This window comes from Capra hircus, chromosome 28 (assembly GCF_001704415.2).
Source record: "Capra hircus breed San Clemente chromosome 28, ASM170441v1, whole genome shotgun sequence".
NCBI classification, from domain to species: Eukaryota; Metazoa; Chordata; class Mammalia; order Artiodactyla; family Bovidae; genus Capra; species Capra hircus.
In genome coordinates, this window is record NC_030835.1 from 20,088,352 (window position 1) to 20,113,937 (window position 25,586).

At 39.6% G+C, this 25,586-nt stretch overlaps 1 protein-coding gene across 1 annotated transcript; it reads right to left on the reverse strand.

The window, feature by feature from the left end:
* Positions 244–25,586, reverse strand: SUPV3L1 (Suv3 like RNA helicase). The gene is made up of 15 exons (XM_005699131.3): positions 25,234–25,586; positions 22,611–22,688; positions 22,124–22,231; positions 20,902–21,016; positions 19,568–19,736; positions 17,241–17,352; positions 14,889–14,966; positions 13,539–13,630; positions 12,341–12,521; positions 11,683–11,776; positions 8,406–8,625; positions 5,209–5,289; positions 4,587–4,763; positions 1,732–1,880; positions 244–1,079 (listed from the first exon to the last, which is right to left on the reverse strand). The coding sequence occupies exons 1-15, from the start codon at positions 25,505–25,507 to the stop codon at positions 644–646; spliced, it is 2,364 nt and encodes a 787-aa protein (XP_005699188.1). The 5' UTR covers positions 25,508–25,586; the 3' UTR covers positions 244–643.

The window sequence follows — 25,586 nt, forward strand, 5'->3', positions numbered from 1 at the left end:
CCTCATTCCACATGATATAGCCCACCAACTACTACCATTCTCTTTCCTTATTCTATTACTTTCTAGCATTTATCTCTGAAATCACATCTATTAATTTCACATTCATTTTCCCTTCTACTGTACTCTAGGCACCATACATATAGCTGTGAACTAAACAGACAATACTTGCCCTCATAGAGCTGACACTGTTTATTTGTTAACTTATTCTTATCTGTCACCATACCAAATATAATCTCCATGAGGGCATGGATATAGTCTGTTTCTTTTATTACATATTTCCAGCACATAGAAGAGCCTCTGGTATGTGGGTACAACAGACAGCAGATGTTTGCCAAAGAATTCCACCTGTGACATCCTCGCAAAGGTGTAGGGAAACTGGTCAAAACAATTCACCATGCTGATTCTATCCCCATGCAGAGTTCCTCAGAATGCATTGTCTTAGTGCTATACTACAAATGGCCACTAAATAAAGCTTTGAATAAACCTCTAAGACATGAAACAAATAGTTTAGTTATCTTTAAGAGTTCATTTTTCTTAGCCAAAAAACGCAGTAAAAGATAGCCACAATACCACAGGCAGGCAGTAAATGCATATAAAGAAAAAAGGAGCTTAAAATACTTTTATTTGTAAAAATAGAATTAAACTAATCTGAATCCGGTTCTTTCTTCTTTCTTCTTGTCCCTTTTAAGGAAGTCCCAGTTTCTAGTCTTCCTTTGCCCTGCTCGGTTTGTTGTGTCATCCACTCTCTTTCCAGCTGTTTCAGCATGTCTGCAGTGAGGAGTCCCTGCTGCACCAACCTGGAAGCAAGGGACTTCTCTTCTGCATCAGGGCCGAGTGGCTCAGCAGCTTTACTCCCCATAGCTCTGGGGCCCCGACCCCTTTTGCTTTGGCTCTTTGCTGCACCTGACAAACGGGACTGGCTCTCTGCTGACAAGTTCTGCAAATTCAGCAGTTTATGTGTCTCTGAAATTTTAATCAGTTTGGTGATGTTGTGTACACCATCTTGGATAATGCCATCGAGTTCTTTCTGGAGATCTCGAACCAGGCTGGCATCTGGAAACATATCTAAAAACCGGTAGCTGGAAAGAAAAAAAACACATTACATGATAGGAAGAGTTCTTAGGGCAGTTGCTGGACTACTGTCAATGAAGTGACTAAATCTTAACACTGATTAATTCCAAATATTCTGTTTTTGCAAACTGTGTCCAGTGCCTTTGCTCAACCTTTACTCCTGCCCCCAGCACACCTAAGGAATATGTTGTTATGAGAGTTGCTCACTACTCCTATCTTAAGTGATTCTCATCTGCTCCCCTAGTGGGACATGCCCCTCCTTTGGGAATCACTGATCTACAGCAGTCCCTCTTAAATCATGATATACACATGAATCACCTTGAAATTTTATTAAAATGTAGAATTTTGTTAAAGCTGGAGTAGGCCCAATATTCTCTATTTTTAACAAGCTCCCAATCAATACCAATGCTTTTGGTCCAGGGACTACTATTTGCATAGCGAGGGTCTAGTAGAGTCTCTCACCTCCTTATCTTAACTAGAATCATAAGAACTCTTAAGTCATTTTTGGAATGGGTATAAACAAGGCTCAACTGCCTAAACGGACAATAAAACACCTTGCAAGTATGTGCCTAATTTGAAAGTGTAAAAGACCATCATAAAAACTTTTGATTTGCCCTATTACTTGGAAAAATGAGAGCGCATAATGGAAAAATTTGGTACCTTAGCCACAGGTAAAGATCCAAGACATCGTGGACAGCTTCAAGATCCATGAGGTCTTTAATATTCTTAGGTGGAAGTAATGGCCATTTAATATATCGGCGTAACCATGAGAAGGTTAGGGGCTCATTCCTGCTATACTGTCTGGCAAACTGAAAAAGACAGAAGAAAGGAATTTGGCAAAAGAATCAGAATTCACTTTGGTCTGTGACCCCCGCCCCCCCCAAAGAAGACAGCACAGCAAAATGTTAACTGTGGCTGTTATCTCAATAGGCGGGCTGGTTTCTCTCCTTCTTTACACTTTTCTATATTTTAAAGAACATTTCATGCTCTTTAAAGGTTTGAGTTTTGTTTTTGAAAGGAATGATTTCCTTCTTTTTCCAAAACCAAGGCAATAAAACACCTATGAACTAACTTTCCAGGGACTGCCTGCTAACATTTATGAACATTTTATGTTCTAAGTTCCAAGTTCCAGGCAGACAGCACCCAGAGACTTCTGTCCCTTCAGGTAATAGTCCTATATAGCCTTAAATAGGGGCTTGTATTTTATCAATACCATCCTTTATTATATTAAAAAGTCTTTGAGGGATTTCCCTGGCGGTCCAGTGGTTCAGACTCCATGGTTCCACTGCAAGGGGGTTGGGTTCGATCCCTGGTTGGGGAACCAAGTTCCCCTATGCCACGTGGCATGGCCAGAAAAAGAAAAAGAAACTCTTTAAGGTGACTTGGTGTAAGGTTGGCCATGAGCCAGTCAAACTAGTAAAGAGACTCTGCCTCTTCACTAGCTGTACAGTTATAGAGTTCTGGCCAAGTCACCACTGTGATTCAGCTTCTTTAGTACCATATCACCACACCTTCTTGAACCCCAAGACACTCAAATCATGCTGCCTCCCAAACAATGCTAGATGCTATTATGCATCACAATATCTACAGGAGATAATAAAACCATGAGAAAACTAGCAAGCATAAGTTTACAATCTTTAGCTTCAAGGATAAGGGTGATTTTGAAAGGTTCATTTCTTAATTAGGGAAAATTATCTCTAAATATTTAACCTAAGCAAGGTCAAAACTTTAGAAGTGCAGGGTAGTTTTCGAATAACTGTGGTTAAATAATGTTACAAGTTTATTAGGTTCAGTCTGCTTCATTCTGCTGTTTAATACATGCCAGGTAAGATGGCCATGAAGAATGGAAACGTGACCACGTTAACTTGCTAATAAGCAGAACATGCCAAAACTCAGTTCTCTTACAAAAGCAGTGGTTTAACATTTTAGGCCACAAACAACTAGTGGAAGCCCAGTATGTAGGTATGGAGCTGCTCAGAGACAGAGAGGGAGAAAGACCCATCCAACAGCCAGCCCTAAAGGAGCTCCAGGGAACAGTTCCTAAACTACTTCCTAAGGGGCATCAGAGACCACTAGCAGAATTGAGCTCTTTTACTCAGTAATAATGGAGATCAAGGAAAATCTCCAGATTTCACATTTTAACCTGTAAACACAACACATAAGCAACTATTGGCTCCCAGACTCCTTACTCCTTAGAAACATGCCCTTTATTTTATTAGAGAGCAGTTTGAAGGATGGTTTAAATGGGGTCAGGCCCATGGGCTCCAGTTCCATCCAGGTCAGTTCTTTGTTATGTTTTTAATATTTTGGCAGCACTGCACAGCATGTGAGATCAGTTCCCCAACCAGGGATCAAACCCACACCCCCTGTACTGGCAGCACAGAGTCTTAACCACCGGACCACCAAGGAAGTCCTCGGGTCTTTTAAGTTTAAGACTTTGTTCCATAAACTTCAATCTTATGCTAGTTAGCTCTCTCACAACACCAGCTCTAAGAAACATATTTCCTAGGTAAATACCCAGACATGGAACACCTCTAAGACATATTCAAGGAAAAAGACAAGCTGCAGACTAATTTATTATGGCATTTATGGGAGAACACACCCACCCAACAAAAACTAGAATTTCTGCTCCTATGGGTATGTAGGCAAATGTAACAGAAAAGGTCTGCAAGGATAATAGCAGTTATGCCACCCTGGTGGCAGCCCAATTTAACCTTCTCTAATGTTTTAATTTTGTGCAAAAAAGTACTTGTGTATTGTTTATATAATTTTAAAATAATTTAAAACATAAACTTAGAAATAGATTTGATCTAAACAAAGCTAATATGCAGAATGTTAACAGCTATAAAGAAAAAGATGGCAGTGAAATGACAAAAATGAATCAGGAAAATTAAAGAGACGACCTCTGGGCTTAGTGGGGCAGGGAGAGCGTGCAGAGCCAACAGGGGGAGCAATGGCCCAGAGACTGCAGAGAACATGGAGAGAGCCTGGAAGTTTAGCTTCTGCTGCCTCTGCCCAGCCCCTTGTTTGGGTGACTCTTGGGATCAGAAGTCAGAGAGTTGTCTCGCTACCCAAAAGAGTTAAAAGACAAGGGGCTGGAACCTTGGCACCAAATTCACACAAACAGCCATCCTTGACAGTTAAGAGAACTGAATACTATTGCCACTACTGACTCCTAAGCCCCTTCCCTTCCAGAATACATTCCCCAACACCAACAAGGAAAAAGCGTATCTACCATCAGGCAAAGACTCCTTTCTCTCAAAATATTATGTTTAATTATTTTTATTTTAGCTTCTGCAAAAAGGCTACCATATAAAACCAAATACAAAGCAAGAATTCTCTTTCCCCAAAAAAATTATCTGAAAGAACAAGAGTCATGTTTTATTAAGTTCTTACACAGTATTTCATATTAGAGGGGACACTCTCTTCTTTCTTTATTCTGATTAACAAAATATTGTTTGGGGAAAATGCATCAACCCAAAACAACTCAAAATATCAAAATGATAAAGGCTTACCTGCAACAGTGAAGAACAGACGAAAGGCTGCTTCTTGTTGATAGGGGCTGTGCAGAAAACATACCTCACTCGGAGACTTAATGGAATATGCTGGATCAACTCTGCAGAAAATTTAAAATCATCCATATTGCAGACAAAATACTGCCCATCAACTTGTGAAAAGTCTACAAAAATATCCTGGGGGGGGAAAAATACATTAAATTACTGGACTACCTAGCCGGGCATGAATAAAGTACTCAAGTCTATAAAAGACAATCACTTTAATATATTAACAGACGTCTGGAAAGGCTTGCTTAATTCACTGCCTCCTCAAGCTAACAGACGTCCTTACCAGCCTTCTCAACCTGAAATACTCAGAAAACTCCTCAGGATAAAAGCCCTTAAACTTCTGAGAGAAAGTTTCCACTTTCAAGATAAACTTCATGAATAGCAACTTCACAAAAACAGACTAAATGTTAACCAGTAATTGTCTGACATACCACCTTTTAAATGTTTTTATTTTTCCCAACAAAGGACTGAACTCATGCCCCCTGCATTGGGAGCACAGAGTCTTAACCACTGGACCACTGGGGAAATCACATACTGACTTTTTTAGAAAAGAGATTTAGGAGTTTCTACTTACAATGAGATTAGAAAGCGTTGTGTCAGGGAGATGGTAGGCAAACATTTCAATCTGTTCAGCAGTTGGATGAAGACCAGCTGCCTTGAGTAAAAGAAAAAACAACCATAAGCTTATTTTTTTTTTAAGCGTAAGTTTTCTTATTTCAAGATAAAGTCCTATGTTTGGGTTAGGCCCTTGCCAAATGAGTTAAGGGACAAGAATTTGAGTAAAATGAAGACAAGCATCATATTTTGCCATTTATTACCAACTAGGAAATGTGGTGAGATAATTCAATAAAACTATTCAAATACACCCACTGAGTAATTTTTGGCTTATATTTTACTTATATTCCTAAAATCTGTGGTGATCTGATAACATACACAAGTACTTTCCAGGGTCTCAATTCTCTCCACTGAACAAAAAAAAGGAAAACCCGATCACTTTAACCAGGGCAATAAAATTGACATACATATACAGAAGAGAAAATGTCTAAATTGGAGGCCAGTTATCTCTTTACCTGAATATTTATAATGTCAAGAATTGCCCACAGTTAGAGCCAGACATCCTGGAATGTGAAGTCAGGTGGGCCTTAGAAAGCATCACTATGAACAAAACTAGTGGAGCTGATGGAATTCCTGTCGAGCTATTTCAAATCCTGAAGGATGATGCTGTGGAAGTGCTGCACTCATTATGTCAGCAAATTTGGAAAACTCAGCAGTGGCCACAGGACTGGAAAAGGTCAGTTTTCATTCCAATCCCAAAGAAAGGCAAAGCCAAAGAATGCTCAAACTACTGCACAATTGCACTCATCTCACACACTAGTAAAGTAATGCTCAAAATTCTCCAAGCCAGGTTTCAGTAATACGTGAACTGTGAACTTCCAGATGTTCAAGCTGGTTTTAGAAAAGGCAGAGGAACCAGAGATCAAATTGCCAACATCCACTGGATCATCGAAAAAGCAAGAGAGTTCCAGAAAAACATCTATTTCTGTTTTACTGACTATGCCAAAGCCTTTGATTGTGTGGATCACAATAAGCTGTGGAAAATTCTGAGAGAGATGGGAATACCAGAACACTTGACCTGCCTCTTGAGAAATCTGTATGCAGGTCAGGAAGCAACAGTCAGAACTAGACATGGAACAACAGACTGGTTCCAAATAGAAAAAGGAGTACGTCAAGGCTGTATATTGTCACCCTGCTTATTTAACTTCTATGCAGAGTACATCATGAGAAACGCTGGGCTGGAGGAAGCACAAGCTGGAATCAAGATTGCCAGGAAAAATATCAATAACCTCAGATATGCAGATGACACCACACTTATGGCAGAAAGTGAAGAGGAACTAAAAAGCCTCTTGATGAAAGTGAAAAAGGAGAGTGAAAAAGTTGGCTTCAAGCTGAACATTCAGAAAACGAAGATCATGGCATCTGGTCCCATCACTTCATGGGAAATAGATGGGGAAACAATGGAAACAGTGTCAGACTTAATTTTTTTGGGCTCCAAAATCACTGCAGATGATGACTACAGCCATGAAATTAAAAGACACTTACTCCTTTCCTTTACTCCTTAGAAGGAAAGTTACGACCAACCTAGATAGCATACTAAAAGCAGAGACATTACTTTGCCAACAAAGGTCTGTCTAGTCAAGGCTATGGTTTTTCCTGTGGTCATGTATGGATGTGAGAGTTGGACTGTGAAGAAAGCTGAGCACCGAAGAATTGATGCTTTTGAACTGTGGTGTTGGAGAAGACTCTTGAGAGTCCCTTGGACTTCAAGGAGATCCAACCAGTCCATTCTAAAGGAGATCAGTCCCAGGTGTTCTTTGGAAGGACTGATGCTAAAGCTGAAACTCCAATACTTTGGCCACCTGATGTGAAGAGTTGGATCACTGGAAAAGACTCTGATGCTGGGAGGGATTGGGGGCTGGAGGAGAAGGGGATGACAAGAGGATGGGATGGCTGGGTGGCATCACCGACTCGATGGACGTGAGTTTGAGTGAACCCTGGGAGTTGGTGATGGACAAGGAGGCCTGGCATGCTGCGATTCACAGGGTCGCAAAGAGTCGGACACAACGGAGCGACTGAACTGAACTGAACTGAAGCATTAGAAAGAAGAAAAGAAAGAGAATGGGAAAAACAAAGAGAAAAAAAGAGAGAGATGAATCATGAGAGGGAGGAAGAGAATAAACACAAGAAAGGAGGTACCCAGGAGGGCGATGGGAGGTCCATTATCAGCTGCACTTTTTTTTTTTAAACGTTTAAAAAAATATATTTGGCCACATCAGGTCTTAATGGTAGCACATGGGATGTAGTTCCCTGACCTGGGATAGAATCTGGGCCCCACTGCATTGAGTCTTAGCCATCAAACCACCAGGGAAGTCCCACAGCTATACTCTTAACAAAAGCTACAGAAATGATTCCATCCACAGCTTTCCACCAGGAACTTTCCCTCATGTTATCTCATTTATATACCCTTTTACCTCAGATCCCTAAAAGTAACATAAGCCTTATTAAGTGAATTTTCCAGGCAAATTTTAAATTGTAATAGTTTGTTTAAAATTCATACACTTCTGTCTCATTAACTGCACTAACCAAAATTTAACCTTGTCCTTAATGGTTCAAAGCTGTATAGCTTAATGCTATTTTTACCAACATGCAAAGGTTTCTTCTACTGTCAAGTTTCTGGCAATTTTCAGACTACTGACAAAGCTATATGCCCACCTGCTCATGCCCCAAACCCCATCTGTTAAATTACAGGAAGAATTAAGGTAAAATCAGGTTTACTAAACTTGTTACATTATTGCTACATTTATAAAATCTGGGTCTTTCACTTGCATACCATTCTCTAACCAGGGGATCGCTCTTAGGCCTCTCAAAAGCAATAAAGCAAGGTTTTCTTTCATTTTAAATATTTTTATTTATTTGATTGCACTGGGTCTTAGTTACCACACGCGGGATCTCTTAGTTGCAGCATGTGGGATCTAGCTCCCTGACCAGGGATCGAACCCAGGCCCCCTGAACCAGAGCGTGGAGTCTTAGCCACTGGACCATCAGGGAAGTTCCAAAGCAGGGCTTTCTTGACATGAGTTTCATGGCACAATATTTTCTTTGGCTTATTTGTTTCCAGGTATCTGAGGTGAAAGTCTGGAAAGGCAGTGAAGGAAGGAAGGGCTGTCCTTCACAGAGAAGAGGTAATTAATTATTATGTTAATTGAACCTTACCTTTATAGGATCCACAGGCCTATTCAAAATTTCCTTTAATAAACTGAGGTCTTCTCGATTCATTGTTGTAACCTCTCCTTCTTTAAATTTTGAACTGAACCTACCAGCTCTGCCAGCAATCTGCAAGGCTTGGGAGGTGGTGATTGGTTCTATTTCTTTCTCTCCCTTTTCATTGATACTTGGCTTCATAAGGGAGTAAAAAATAATTCTTCTTATGCTCCTGAAAGAGAAATAAGGATGATCTCATGAGCTGCTGTCTGAAAAGTCGTCCATCATTTGGTTCATTGTACAAAGGCTTACTTGAATTCTAGTTAGGCCTACTTGCAATATTGCCCACTGTTTACAAAGTAAGGTAAAGGGGTTTGTCAGTAATTATTTTTCTTCCCTTTAAGTAGCATTTTTTACTAAAAATCATCAAAGTATTCATTTAAAGTGGGTGAAAAGTATAATAACGTAAATTAGATCACGGCATCCGGTTCCATCACTTTATGGGAAATAGATGGGGAAACAGTAGAAAGTGTCAGACTTTATTTTTGGGGGGCTCCAAAATCACTGCAGATGGTGACTGCAGCCATGAAATTAAAAGACACTTACTCCTTGGAAGAAAAGGTATGACCAACCTAGATAGTATATTCAAAAGCAGAGACATTACTTTGCCGACTAAGATCTGTCTAGTCAAGGCTATGGTTTTTCCTGTGGTCATGTATGGATGTGAGAGCTGGACTGTGAAGAAGGCTGAGTGCCGAAGAATTGATGCTTTTGAACTATGGTGTTGGAGAAGACTCTTGAGAGTCCCTTGGACTGCAAGGAGATCCAACCAGTCCATTCTGAAGGAGATCAGCCCTGGGATTTCTTTGGAAGGAATGATGCTAAAGCTGAAGCTCCAGTACTTTGGACACCTCATGCGAAGTGTTGACTCATTGGAAAAGACTCTGATGCTGGGAGGGATTGGGGGCAGGAGGAGAAGGGGACGGCAGAGGATGAGATGGCTGGATGGCATCACGGACTCGATGGACGTGAGTCTGAGTGAACTCCAGGAGATGGTGATGGACAGGGAGGCCTGGCGTGCTGCGATTCATGGGGTCGCAAAGAGTCAGACACGACTGAGCGACTGAACTGAACTGAACTGAAGGCTCTAAAAAATAACTCTTTTTACAAAAAAACTGCACAAGATCTTCTTAGGCTACTTTTAAATGCTAGCTTCTATTAATGGCTTTGAATAGCTCATTCATAAAGGTATAGCTGCTTTCATCCCCACAGAGGAATATTTATGCTTAATATTGTTAACCCCTAAAGATAATGGCTGCCCCTACATGCCTAACAGGCACACACACTTGCCGACTGAGACACTGAAAATAAAGTGAGGTAACGTAACAGGTACTAAGGATATTAAAAAGAGAAATACGGATATCTTAAGATATTAAGAAGAAATACAGATATCTTAAGATATTAAGAAGAAAAATACACAGAACTATACAAAAACGATCTTCACAACCCAGATAATCAGGATGGTGTGATCATCAACCTAGAACGAGACATCCTGGAATGCGAAGTCAAGTGGGCCTTAGGAAGCATCACTACAAACAAAGCTAGTGGATGTGATAGAATTCCAGTTGAGCTATTTCAAATCTTAAAAGATGATGCTGTGAAACTGCTGTACGCAATATGCCAGCAAATCTGGAAAACTCAGCAGTGGCCACGGGAATGGAAAAGGTCAGTTTTCATTCCAATCCCAAAGAAAGGCAAAGCCAAAGAATGCTCAAACTACCACACAACTGCACTCATCTCACACGCTAGCAAAGTAATGCTCAAAATTCTCCAAGCCAGCCTTCAACAGTACATGAACTGTGAACTTCCAGATGTTCAAGCTGGTTTTAGAAAAGGCAGAGGAACCAGAGATCAAATTGCCAACATCCACTGGATCATCGAAAAAGCAAGAGAGTTCCAAAAAAACATCTATTTCTGCTTTATTGACTATGCCAAAGCCTTTGACTGTGTGGATCACAATAAACTGTGGAAAATTCTGAAAGAGATAGGAATACCAGACCACCTGACCTGCCTCTTGAGAAATCTGTATGCAGGTCAGGAAGCAACAATTAGAATCGGACATGGAAAAACAGGCTGGTTCCAAACTGGGGAATGAGTACATCAAGGCTGTATATGGTCACCCTGCTTATTTAACTTCTATGCAGAGTACACCATGAGAAATGCCAGGCTGGAGGAAGAACAAGCTGGAATCAAGATTGCCGGGAGAAATATCAATAACCTCAGATATGCAGATGACACCACACTTATGGCAGAAAGTGAAGAAGAAATAAAGAGCCTCTCGATGAAAGTGAAAGAGGAGAGTGAAACAGTTGGCTTAAAGCTCAACATTCAGAAAACTAAGATCATGGCATCTGGTCCTATCACTTCATGGCAAATAGATGGGGAAACAGTGGAAACAGTGACAGACTCTATTTTGGGGGCTCCAAAATCACTGCAGATGGTGACTGTAGCCATGAAATTAAAAGACACTTGCTCCTTGGAAGAAAAGTTATGACCAACCTAGATAGCATATTAAAAGCAGAGACATTACTCTGCCAATAAAGGTCCATCTAGTCATAGTTATGGTTTTTCTAGTAGCCATGTATGGATGTGAGAGTTGGACTATTAGGAAAGCTAAGCGCCAAAGAATTGATGCTTTTGAACTGTGGTGTTGGAGAAGACTCTTAAGAGTCCCTTGGATCGCAAGGAGATCTAACCAGTCCATCCTAAAGGAAATCAATCCTCAATATTCATTGGAAGGACCGATGCTGAAGCTGAAACTCCAATACTTTGGCCACCTGATGCGAAGAACTGACTCACTGGAAAAGACCCTGATGCTGGGAAGGATCGAAGGCGGGAGAAGGGGACAACAGAGGATGAGACGGGTGGATGGCATTACCGACTCAATGGACATGAGTTTGAGTAAACTCTGGGAGTTGGTAATGGATAGGGAGGCCTAGCGTACTGCAGTCCATGGAGTCGCAAAGAGTTGGACACAACTGAGAGACTGAACTGAATTGAACTGAACATAATAGGTTAGCAGTGGTAGGGAGCAGCACTCAAAAGTCCAAGTGTTATGTGATATTTTAATTTTATTTCTTCAGGTGTGAGCAAAATAAATCTAGGATCTATACTACAATACCCATTCACCTAAAGCCAAAGAGTTTGGTCATTCTAATGACACTGAGAAGTGTTTAAATTGCTATCTAACCCACTGAATATCCACGATTATTAAAAACAAATTACTTACAAATTAAGTCCCATGCCAATTGCATCTGTAGCAACCAGGATTTTGCATGGATCATCAGGATCATTAAACTTTTTTGCTTGAGCAAGTTTGGTCCCTAAAATAAGAGCAGTTTACGTTAAATTAATGTTCTCTGTCTTTTACTACATCACACTAAGGAGTATCTGGTAGTGTCTTGGAAACCCTCACCTCTTATTGTCCGTTTTATGGATAAAACTCTCACTGTTTCAAACTTATTTCTTTTTATTCTCAAATAGTCACTTATCCTTTCATTTCTATTCCTCTAAATAACCTCACAAAGAGCAACACAGTCCCCTACCACACTAGCTATATCATTTCTGAGGACACTTTTAATAGATTTCCAGTAATATTTTAGGAATATTACCAGGATCATATTTTAATGACATTTCTGTAAGAAAATCATCAGCTCAACATTTAAAATACAGTCTACTAATAGCAACAATTCACAAGAGCTATAGATAATCAAAATACTTCTATCACCATAAAGATGACTAGAGAAGTATGTACTTTATATGACCTGTTACAAATTATACACCAAGCAACTTAACTCAGTATATTACTGTGTTTTCTTTATGTATTTCAAAATACATGGCAAAAACAAGAGACTTCATATCCTATCATGAGGAAAGTCAATAATTACCAGGAGGGAGACTGCCATATATAACAGCTGATTCCAATCCCCGAATTTCAATCTGTCGACTCACAGAATAAATATCATTCTTGCTAAAACAGACAACGCAGTCCCCGGGCCGAAGGTTGTCTAAAGATTCTAGCGCGTGATCCAGCACAGAAATGGGGGTAAGCCTTTTATAGGTTCGAACCTACAATAAAGGACATGATACTGTAAAATAGCATACCTGACGGAACTTCTTATGACTAAGCACTGTGAAAAATTCACAAAGCAGTCAAGTAGCTAAAAACTGCTAAAGTTAGACAAGTTCCAACATTTTCAAGAGAAAATACAGAAAAACATTTATTTTGATATTATAAGTGTTACCATCAGTTCTCATTGGTATTTCTAAATTAAAAAATGTTACAGAGGATTTCACAAATTTTCTAAGCACTTTCATATATATTTGATTTGGATAGGAAGTTGCTAAGTTCAGAATAGTTATTAACTGTTACTTCCATTTTATGAAAAAGCAAAATAGAGTCTAATAAGTGATCAAGCCAAAAAAAAAAAGAAAGAAAAGATCAAGTCTGATGAGGATTTTTCTAGCTGTAGCCTTCTGTGATTTGCCTAAAAACACAAAGTGAGTTAACAGCAAAACCAAGACTGAATCCCAGAATTTCTTCCACTATACTCCATTATCTCTCCTTGAAAGCTGAGTATAAAACTAATGGACCAGTTTTTAAATATTTCATTTTATTATAGAAGTCTGGTAAAGAAAGCAAAAAGTAGGATTAAGCAGAAATGAGTTGCTTCCTATTTTAGGAATGTGAAAAAAGAATACAAACTATCTCTAGCAATTAGACATGTATCAGAGTCCCCAGTATCTGACATCTGAGACTTTGAAAATTACAAACTTGCTGAGCCTCAAATTTCTGACATTCCAGATTTATTTAATTCTAAAGAGATCCGTTCAAATTCCAAAAGGTTCTGTCAAGAAAAGGTTAAGGAATCTGCTTGGACTTTTGAAGACTTAGGGTGTGAGAGCCACTCAGTCAGAACTTTAGATCATGAGGTCCAACCAACTATGCATGATCTAGTCAACTACAGGGAAATGAAGCTAATCTTTCAAGTTCTGACTTTGCCATCATCTAGGGCCTATGAAGCCACTGCCTGGGTACTCTGGCTATTTGCTACCACCTTGAGAACAAGCCATATAATTGAGTACCTCCACATCCTCCCCAGTTGTGTACATAAGCTCGGTAACCAGGTCAATTGCAGCAGATTCTCCACACAAATGGATTTCTTCAGCACAGAGTCCTGTTAAATGCAAAATTGGGATTTTTTTTTAATTTTAAAGATACAAAAGTAAATATGTAATACTTCACATACCCAAAATACTTTGCTTACCTACTGCTTTACAACTTTAAGAAGGGTTATCATAAATGCGATCTCTGTGATTCAACCCTGAAAACAAAAATCTTCTAGTGGGCAAAAATTATCACCATTTTTATAAATCTTGGGGTTTTTAAACTGCTGTGGCCAAGGTTTTGAGTCTACTAGATGGTGAAGCCAGTGTGAACTAGAATCTGGCATTTTGATGGTTAGTACTGACCTATACTTTTCTTTTCAAATCAGGCTCCATGAAATCACTGAGGTGACTCGGGGGTGGGGGGTAGGGGCTGGTGGGTAGAAGAAACTCCAAGATCCTTACCACTTGGCATATACACTTTCATCTATTTTACATTACAGGTTTTAGTGTACACTCTTGGTTTAAAGAAAGAGTTCACCTATTTGTTTTTAAATTTGAAAACACTTGCCCTACAACATGCTGATCAAAAATTCACTCCAAAGATCAAGCAGGAGAAATGTTCATTCACGTCTGTGGACTTCAAGAAGTCCACTTCCAGGAGCCTATCTTAAAGAAATAATAAATAAGAAGTTATGGCTACAAAGATTTTTAAATTGCATCACTAATAATAGGGAAAAATGTTCACCTCTTTGAAAAATGCTCAACAAATTACAACTGGTTTCCCACATCCACAGGTTTCACATTGCAGATTCAACCAGGGGTGGACCACTGGTTGAATTCATGCATGCAGAACCCATCCACCTGCAAGGGATTTGAGCATCTGCAGAGGTCCAGGAACCAATATTCCACAGATACTGAGGGAAGACTATAGCACAGCTCTTCAATGGATAATATACGACATTAATATGTGTTCTGAAAAAAAGTCTATGAAAAAGCACTGAAAAAAAAAGCAAGATACAGAATTTATATATTCACAAAACACCATAAAAATGAGAAAAAGATTGTCACGAAACACCAAAATGTTAATAGTGGTTGTGTAAATATGGTAAGATTTGAACACTTTTATTAAATGATTATGCTTTTATAACAGAAAAAACAGACCTATAATTAAAATATTTAGAAAATTAAAATTCACACCTAGCTGACTTTTTTGTTTCATTTGTGTCAAGACAGGATCTAGCTGGCTCTATTTGGCAGTGCCAAGCACATAAATGGCTTCCAGTGCAGATGTCACAAAGCACAGATTTTACAGTATTAACCACCAACCTAGTAGTGCCCTGGTCCAGGCCCATCCTCTGGCTGGATCTTTAATCATCTGAATTTCGTCAATCACGGCCACTTCATCTTAAAACAGAAAGTTATTGTGAGCAAGACAATCTACTTCAATAGTATTATAAACAAATCACAATATCAAAATTCAAGCTTTCAACATCACCATAATCATCACCATTACTTACTATGTGCTTCTTTGCTGGCAGGCTTGTTCTAAGCGCTTTACAACTACAACTCATTTAATCCTCACAATACACCCACTAAGTGTCATCATTACTTACATTTCCTTTTTTTTAAAAATCTCATATTTGTATTTTTAATTTAAAAAAAAATTGGGGGGGTGGGCAACTTCCCTGGTGGTCCAGTGGCTAAAACTCTGTGCTCCCAAAGCAGGGGGCTCGAGTTCAGTCCTTGGTCAGGAAACTAGATCCCACATGCTGCACCTAACAGTTCACATGCCACACTAAAGCTCAAAGACCCCACGTGACACAGTTAAGAGCCAATGCAGGCAAATAAATGATTAATAAAAAAAAATTCTGGCAGCACCATCCAGCTTGCAGGATCTTAGTTCCTTGAACAAGAACTGAACCCATACCCTGGGCAGTGAAGTGTGGTGTCCTAACCACTGGACTGCCAGGAAATAGATAAGCCTGCTGTAAACGAAGCACCTTAGGAACCCAGATGGGTGTTAGGAGAAGTGGAGTGGAAAGTGTAATTCCCTGAGCTACAGCTCTGCTCATTCTCTGGGGTTTTAAAGTTCATTACTATGGTTTAAAAGAAAAAAAAAAAAAAAAAAAAGCCTCATTTTATTTTCTAATGCCAAAATGCTTCCAACCATATTATCTTATTCTTTCGGCTGCTGCTACTGCTGTTAAGTCACTTCAGTCGTGTCCAACTCTGTGCGACCCCATAAACAGCAGCCCACCAGGCTTCCCCATCCCTGGGATTCTCCAGGCAAGAACACTGGAGTGGGTTGCCATTTCCTTCTCCAATGCACGAAAGTGAAAAGTCAAAGTGAAGTCGTTTAGTCGTGTCCGACTCTTAGCGACCTCATGGACTACAGCCTACCAGGCTTCTCCATCCATGGGATTTTCCAGGCAAGAGTACTGGAGTGGGGTGCCATCGCCTTCTCAGTCACATAAATTATATTTTAGTTCTCTTCCCAAAATACCAAAGATTTGAGAGGAACATGTTTTAAAGAAAAATTTAATATGCCCAGAATGACACTAAGGAAACAAAAGAAAGCTAATTTTTTTCTGAAAAACCATTAGATTAAAAATTACTTAGTATATCTGAGTGTATACAAATAAGGTTAGAAAAGAGGGGCAGAAGAGGGAGTTTTGATTTATAAGCGCTATTTTAATATTTATAATGTATTACTTTTAGAATAAATTGATTTTTAAAACCTATCCATTTACTCAGAAAGTTAAGATTATTAAAATGAAAAAAGCAAGATACTAAACAGTACATAATGTATAATCCCTATTTTAATATACACACCCACAACATACATGTAAGCATATGCATATGAACACAACCTAGAAAATACATACCACAGGGTTAATACTTATTGATTCTGGATGGATGGAATTGGGAGATTAATTTTTTTTTTCTCTTTGCATTTATTTTTACATTTTCTATAATGAAGGAATGATTGTCTATACAGTAAGGAAAAAGTTAATTTTCATTTTAAATGTTTTCAAAACTACCGTACTTATACAGAAGTTCATTGTGGTACTATATATAATAGTGAAAAACTTTAAAACAACCTAAATACTATTTAATAGAAGAATAAGGAATAAATACATTTAGTCATAATATGGAATACTATGTAACAGTTTAAGTGAATATATGTGATATATATATATTTATGATACATATACATGTAAACAAGACTAAATCTAAATACATGTGTAGAAAAAAAAGCAAGTTGTAGAGCAATAATACAATGATTGTTATGTAAACATTTTAAAACACACAAACTATAGCATTGATAGGTAATATATAATAGTGACACCAAAAAAGACAAGAAAGGTATACAGCAAATATTTGACAGCAACTGGATCACAGAGGGGAGACGAACTGAACTGTGGACTGACACAAAGGAAAATTCATATCTGTTAACATTTCAGTTCTTTTAAGAGAAAAAGGGAAAGAAAATTCAAAAGCAAACATGATGGAAAGTTTAGCATTTTTAAGTAGCAGTTAAATACTGGGTATTTGCTGTTACTAGTCTCTGCCTCAATTACAAATTTTTTTCCCAATAAAAAACACATTCCACATGTTCATCTGTATTTTAAAATAAAAAATACTGAACCATAAAGTTTTAAAATAGTATATACATACAAGGAGTTGTAACACTGCACATCTCAACAGTACAAGCAACATGGGCAGCCTGTTTACCATCTGGGTCTACTGTAACACGCTCTTCACCTGTTACCAAGTCACATGGCACCCCCTAGGACGACAAAAAGAAAACTGGATTTATTTCCACCTTGTAAACTACAGCAAAAAGAAGATTCGGATGTTTAATAGACTATTCCTTCTATTAAATATAAAGTATTTAATAGACTAGGTCGGAGAGATCCTCTAGAGAAGGGAATAGCTACCCACTCCAGTATTCTTGCCTGCAGAATTCCAAGGACAGAGGAGCCTGGCAGGCTACAGTCCACGGGGTCACAAAGGGTTGGACCCGAATGAGTAATTAACGCTTGCACTTGTTTTTCTTTTCACTTCCTTCCATTATATCAAATTTATTTGTCTAGTACTTGAAACAAATATTCCCAACTTTTAATAAAAAATAAAAGCCACTTTCATATAAACTATGTACACTTGGAACATCTCAAATCAGCTAAATTCTCAGGTAACAAAAGCAACTGAAGCACTTTTATTTTTTCAACTTTGTACTGAACTTTCTTGGTGGCACACTCAATAGGAGTCTGCCTGCCAATGCAGGGGACAAAGGTTCGATCCCTGGTCCAAGAAGATTCCACACGCCATGGAGCAACTGAGCTGGTGATCTAGGGCCCTTGAGCCCCAACTACTGAGTCTGAGTCCTGCAAGTAAAGAAGCCCATGTGCCTAGAGCTCATGCTCTGCAACAAGGGCCTTCCGGACTAAGGCAATGGCACAGCTGAATAAATAAATAACCAAACTTTGTATTATGTCAACAGTTCCTGTACTATTTTAGTTTATTAAAATGAAATTGTTTCTATGTTCAAGAAAAACATTATGAATAACATTTAAGAATATAAAGACCTCCTAAGATATTTCTTTGAGAAGGACTCATATCAGTGCTATGGTATATATGTGAGTAGCCAACTACCCCAATCCACTCAGAACCGAGGGATAACTCAGGACAAAGACCATTTGGTAATAAATCTGGGAAAGTCCAGGCAAACTGGAACAGCTGGTCTCCCTAACGGCCTGAAACTAATGAGGATACATCAGACATCCAAACTGAGTGACAGCTTCCAACACGAATGACCTGTAATCTTTCCAACTGTACAAGTTATGAAACACAAAGACTGAGGGTTTGTCCCAGATTAATGGAGAAGCGACAATAAAATACAGCAGGAGACCCTGAACACAATGCTGGAGGTGGCGGGGGCACGGGGGGAGCGGAAGTGGAGCAGTGGTGGTGTTACCGAACAACTGGCAAAATTTGAGTATGGACAGTGGATTAAATAGTGGCATTCTATCAATATTAAATATCCTGCTTTACATGAACATCCTGAAGTTTTGTAAAAGAAAGTCTTTGTTTTGCAGAAATACTTCTAAGTATTTATAAGCAAGAAGGTATTATGCATGCAAATTATACAAATTATCCAGAACATGATGCAAACTACCTACAAAACTGGTTAATCTCACATTATAAAGTCATAATAAAACAATGAACCAAAACGTGGCCCCTTTTCTGAAATGATGCCTCAGACCACAGAGCATTCAGTCCTTTTCAGGTTGGAAAGCTGGCTTCAGTCTTTATCATTAATTCTAGCAATCACATCAAAGGTTTGATCATTAAAAAAAAAGGTAAATTGAATACAACAGAGTAGTGGGTACCTCTGAGGGGGTAAAGGAGGGGTTCAAAGGGAGTTTCATCTATATCAATAATATTTTATTTAATGCTTTTTTTTTTTTCCTGGTCATGCCACACAGCTTGTGGGATCTTAGTTCTAACCAGGGGTTGAACCCAGGCCCACGGCAGTGAAAGCATGGAGTCCTAACCACAGGACCACTAGGAAATTCCCCAATATTTTATTTCTTAAAAAAGTTAAAAAAATAAGTATGGCAAAATGTTAGAATCTGATGGGAGCTGGGTAGGGGACTCAAGTTATTTGAATGTTACACCTTCATTTCTCTGTATATGTGAAATATTCTATAATATTGTATTTCACTCATTCTAATATATTTTTTCACATTTTAGTATCTCTGAAACCAGGATATCTCTTAACAATGGGTGGCATGTCAGAATTCAGTTGGCAGCATCAGCATCTTTCTCAGTTTTGCATAAAATAATAGTACATCTTACAATTGATGGCCTTAAGTTAAAGGCAATGAAATATGGCACTTTTTGTTAATAGTAAATTACTACTACACACACCTCTCCCTCCGCCCGGTTCACTCTTTCCCCCAAATTAGCAAGAAAAAGAGAATATTTGGTAATATACTAACAGCAGCATTACTCTTTTCGAAGATCTCATGTGCCAGTAGTTTTAAAGGGCCACAATACACTCCAGATTTTGCTGACAAGTATTTCTGGATTGCATGATAAGTCTTTCCACTGTTTGTGGGACCTGAATGGAATATTATCTTCCGATGTATGGCTCTAGCTTCTGGGTACCTAAAACATGAGTAGATAAACTGCTTAATTCCATTAACCTCCAAATCCTGGCAAAGGTATTAACTGAAAAAACTTCCAATGAAACATCCCCTTAACATTCACAAAATAGCATCTTTGAAAAACTAAATTAAATGGTGAGTTTCATGTCCACACCAAAATGACTGCTTTCCAAGAATGGCATTTACTAACTAGAGGACAGAAAAACCCAAATGCAAATTAATTTCTTGGACATTCTTGCCATTGTACAAATTCCTTTTCCCCAAGAGTTACTTAAAATAAATTTAAACTGCTATCAGCTCCAGAGACATGTTCACATTATTTTCATATTCTCTATATATGCCCTAGAAGTAAATATTCCCAGGCTTCTGAATTTTAGCATACACAATAAAATGACTGAATCTTCTGCTTCTGGCCATGATGAATGGTACTGGACTTGACCTATTATGATAACTACAAAACTGGACAAAATATATATAGCAGCTCCCTGGGGACATGGGCAAGAGGCAGTGCAGGACTATAAGCTCCCAAAGAAAGAAACACTTGAGATGAGCCCTACGGACCCCAAGACGGCACAGGGAGGTGGAACCCAAGCAAGTTAAAATAGTCCCACCGAGCTTAGCAGTAGAGATCAAGATTAAAGCTGCTGAAGCAGCTGGAATCTGAAGGCCTGAGTGTGGAAGAGAAGAAAGGTGCAATAGAGAGGGAGCCTTATAAGTCTGTGTGGGGGTTCCTTGGGTCCCTGACCAACAGCTGGGCTGAACACATGCAGGGCCTAGCAGAGGACAGCTTGCTAAGAGTTTAAGTAGAAAGTCTCAAAGAAATGGCAAAGTGCTAGGAGATGTTAGAGTTCCAGGCACAGTGGTAGTGGAGAGAACTTATTAACAGCATATTCAGTTGAGACACCAGAAAGGTCACACTTGAATTGTAAGGACAACCTAAAGACCTACTTTAGATCTGCCCTAATAAAACCTTTAACCAAGATTGATTCGGATTTAGGAGGAGATACCAGCTAACTGCCTGCCAAAACTAATTGTGTATTTTTCTAGAGAAAACAATCTAGACTACTTGATTTAAAATCTAGTATACAATAAAACATATATATAGTAACCACTAATCTCCCAAGATCAGAAACTGAAAATTTCAAACCCACAATAAAGAAACTAACCAGTTAGGTGGTATTCTTAGGTCACTGATTTTTCGTAGGTCATCCTTACATTCCAACACAGGAAATATTTGTTTTGCGTGTCTCAAGAAAAATGGAAATAAGTCATCCACATGAGCTGGAAAATAAAACACTGCATTAATCTGTGCAATCTAAATGTTATTCACAACTGAACTTAATGAAAGCTTTATTCTTAGTGAGCTAAGTTAAGGGGACATTGTCAGGAAAAAAAAGGTAAACCCTAGAACAGGAATGCTATCCTTTCCTGAGATCCTGCTTTGCCTTATGTTTTCTTCCTTATTTCACTTGTATTTTCTAGGAAAGCAGCAAACTGTGGCTGTCAGCAACCATGTTCCACTTCTTCAGTGCACCAGGTAAAGATCAGCACTGATGAAAGTTAGATTAAAAACAAAGAACCTGGGGGTACCTCCCTGAGAGTCCAGTGCTTCGGACCCAGTGCTCACACTGCCAGTGCCCTGGGATCTATTCCTGGTTGGGAAGGTGGGATCATGGACAGCAAAAAACAAAACAAAACAAAACACCTGGGAATATACATTAGCAAGAAGGCTCCATGGCTACCAAAGCAAAATACGGGACCCAGATGCAGGTATTTTTTAAACTATAGATACCACTGAGAAACAAAATGTGAAAGTGAATTGACTTCTCAGCAAGAAGTCACCACACCTTATGGCTTTGATGAGGGTGGGCTGAGTTCCATTCTGCTTTGTGTCCCGGTTCTACCTCACTGCCTGGCCCAGGGCAATGGTCTAACAGTCAAATACAGAAAAACATAACCAAAGTCAAACTGCCCATAGGAATAAAATAATGATTATTTCTCCTTTTTTTTTTTCTTTTACAGCAAGCGGTCTGTCAAAGTATGAAGGAGAAAGAAGTCAGTGGCAAAAACAGATGGAATCTGTATTGTATTAATTCTACCTTGTGTGAGAGCTCATTCTACCGAGGCCTATACTAGTGAAGAGCAGATGCTGACAGGTTGCGGTCCCAGTCTTCCTCCAGCCTAAGGCACATGGGTGACTTAATAACCAACCCAGGCCTACTATAAAGCAAAAAGACCTAGAAGGCCTCCTATGACAGCACTGAATTATTTACAGAGGATGTTAACAGGGCTTATTCTAAAGCAAATAAGCTAACTACAGAAAAAAAAAAAAAACAAAAGAAATAGCAAGTATGTTGAAAGGATTTTAAAAAGTCTCTAAATACTTGCCTGCACTGAAGCAAATATCATTCAAAATAATGTGAATGTCCACATCCAGAGAATGAGACTGCATGATATAATTTCGAAAGCTTATGAAAGCTTGGTGGAAGAGACGAGCTGTGGGAAACACAAAATCAAAAATCAAAACCGGTAGGACTTAGTTTTCATTTTATTTTCATTTTCTCCTTTTAAAAAGTACATACACACATCACACCTAACTCATCAAAGTGTCTTTTTCCTTTCTTGTAGTACACCTGGTTTGTTATGATCTGGGCTAAAACTGAAATTCTAGTACAACATGAAGGAAAGCTGAACACACAGCTCCTTTGCCATGTGTCTGGCTCACCTTTACCTGGACAGAGGCGAAAGACAGGGACATTCTCTATATTACAACTATGAACTTATGTTCAGGCCACACAAGGTCCCACACAATAATGAAAAAGCTGTAATCTAAGCAGCAATAAGGTATCTCTAATGGAAATGGTATTGGCCTTACCATCAAGTCCATAATCAGCACTCAGTTTCTGAATTTCTTTCCTCTTGTAAAACTTGTCTAAGATCTTCTTTACTTCATCTGGAAGAAAGATAACAAAATTGAACATACGTTTAACATTTGTCTTCTAGATAGAGAAATACCCCCAGAGCAAAAGAAATTTGAAGTCCTAACACTCAAGGCAGTGGTCTACTGAGTGTTGCAAGAACTTGAAGGTGGGTTAGTTGATCACAAACTTTTTATGGTTTAATAGTGTCAAGAAAAAGTATACAGTCAAACAATGCAATCAATATTCCCATCATACTGCAGAAGACTAAGCAAGGTGCCATAGGACTGGCATCACCCTATCCTCCACCGGACCACTGTTAGATACCCATGTTCTGTTTGGTTTACTCACAACCATTCTGCACATCTAATAGTGAGCAGCTAAAAGGTATCTTTTAGCTGAAAGATAAGCAATACTGCAAGGGCCAGATCATCATGCTTTTATGTGAATGACTAAAGGAGCCTCGGATAACCTTTAGCTTGAAGATGATTTCTAGGGAGAACAAATTAACATGTACTTCATTCTAGGTGGCATAACTAAAGTCAGTGGGAAGTGAGGGAAATAGATTTCAGTGGAATTTATACAAGAACTTCCTAATAATTAGAATAAGAAAAGGGGTTGCCTGACAAAAGTACCAGCTCTGTGTCACTGAAAGTGCTCAAGTAAGGCTTAGATGACTGTATTTCAAGGGTGACAGCAGAGAAATTACTATGCTGCAAAGGAGATTGAATTAGATGCCTGCTCAAATGCTACTATCAATCACTAATTTTACAGGTGAAAATATTTTAAATTAATTAAGCTGAGATTGCATTAACAACCTAAAAAAAAGAGAGGTTTAGAACATTTATTTATACAGTAACCTAAAAAGACTTATTTTGTTAAATCCTCACATCAACCTATGTTATATAGTTGGGGTAGACTATCTGGCCTCCTAGGGAAACAGTTTTCCCAGCTTCCACACATCAGATTCTACTGTAGGGTAATCCCATTTTTTAAATAGCAAACATTTAGTACAAGTGATACTAGTTTACACTTATTCATCCCTTCACACTTTTCAAAGTGCTTTGCCAAACACGTTATCATGATTTTCACAATCCAGAGATACAGGCAGAGAAAATATTATTTATATTTTAGCATTTGGGAAGTGGACAAAAGGTAGGTAAACTGTAAATTGTTCCAGTCAGTTAAGCAATATATGACTATCACAAATGTGCAACATTTTCTACTTGTAGTCAGTCTTCCCTTACTTGCCGAACTGTATTATGATCAACCAGAAAAAAAATGATATATACATTTACCTATATATGTGTATATATACGATATATATATACTCATATATGTGTGTTACAATCAACCAGAAAAATGTGTATATTTTATACATATATATATTACTATATATAACTTTCATATATATAAACACACACACACACATACATAGGCACCTACTGCGTGACTAGAAGAGTGCTTGGAAATTAGCACATAGTAGGCATTCAATAAGATTTGTCGAGCATAAAAACTGTACTTCATAAGCGTTTTTAGGAAGATTAAATAGGTCACATGTTTAAAACAGTACCTGTCTCTAACACTCAGTGTTAGCCAATGTTATTTTTTCGAAAAAGAAGGAACCACAGAGATTCTAGGCAGCAGGAGTAGCATTATGTAAAAAGCCCTGGAGCACAAGTGCCTATTTCATCAATCTGGCTGAAGGAGAGTGGTGTGCAACAAACCTTCTCCAAGAGTTACCCAGGCCAGATCAGGCAGGGAGTAAGGACCCTTTCTAACTGGGGACAATGGAAAAGCATTAAGCAATTTTTTGCAGGGGAGCCACAGGATTAGCTATTGCCATTTGCTGATGCTAAGCGAGAGCTTTCTCTCTGGAGCCCTGGATGATCAGGGTACCTTCCACCTTTGGTAAGCTCACCCTTATCGTGTTCTACCTTGTAGTATAGTTGGTCATCCATTGGTCCTTCCTCCCACAAGGCTGTAAGTTTCTGGAGCGGAAGAGATCTGGATCTGAGTCTGGTTCCTCTTGGCAACCACCATACAGCCTAACAGTGTCTGGTTTGCGTAGGTACCCAGTCAATGACAAAAAGTTCTGAAAGAAGTCTTCCTCTGGCTTTTCACCACCCAACTCCCTTGTCCCTTCTGGGAGCAACAGTTATAAGCAGCGGTGGCGGGGGCGGGGGTGGGGGGGGGGGGGTGGGGGGGGGGGGGGGGGGGGGGGGGGGGGGTGGGGGGGTGGGGAGGTAGAGCCGGGGGAGAAAGACTATACTAGAAAGTCAGTCGTGCACCCAACGGCTCAAAAAAGATGAATCGTCCCATCACAAGGGGACTTAGACCATTACCACGGGTACAGTGAAAGGGAGAAGGCCAGTTTAAGGGCAGCACATCAAAGGATCAATCAGACACAATCCCAAACCTTGAGGGGCTCAAGACCAGCAAGGGAGGCAGGCACTGACAGGTACAGCGACAAAGTTCGAAGGGACCTGGGTCTCCAGGGGATGCAAAAGCAGCTGCCTCGGAGAAGCGTCTCGCCCTGTACCAACCACCCTCGCCGCCCTCTCCAGCTCCTACACTTACTCTTGTCCAGAGGGCGGGTTAGCTCAGCCCCGACATCGCCATCTGAGCTAGGACCCTGAGGTTTCACAGTCAGCGGCACGAATAAGGACGTGTTTGGAGCTTTGGAGCCTCCGGAGGCAGAGGAAGAGGCGCAGGCAATAGCAGGAACGCGCCCCAGAGCCCTAGGAAAGGGCCCGGTGTGGGCGCGAAGGGCAGAGCAGACGGCTGCCCCGTGGCCAGCCTGGCGCCCCGCGGGGAGCCGAGCCCACAACAGGGCACACCGGGGTAAGGACATCGAGACTGCAGGCTCCAGAGGAGGCGGGCTGGAGCAGCCTGGGGACGCGGCGGCGGACAGTGACGCGCGGCCACCGACA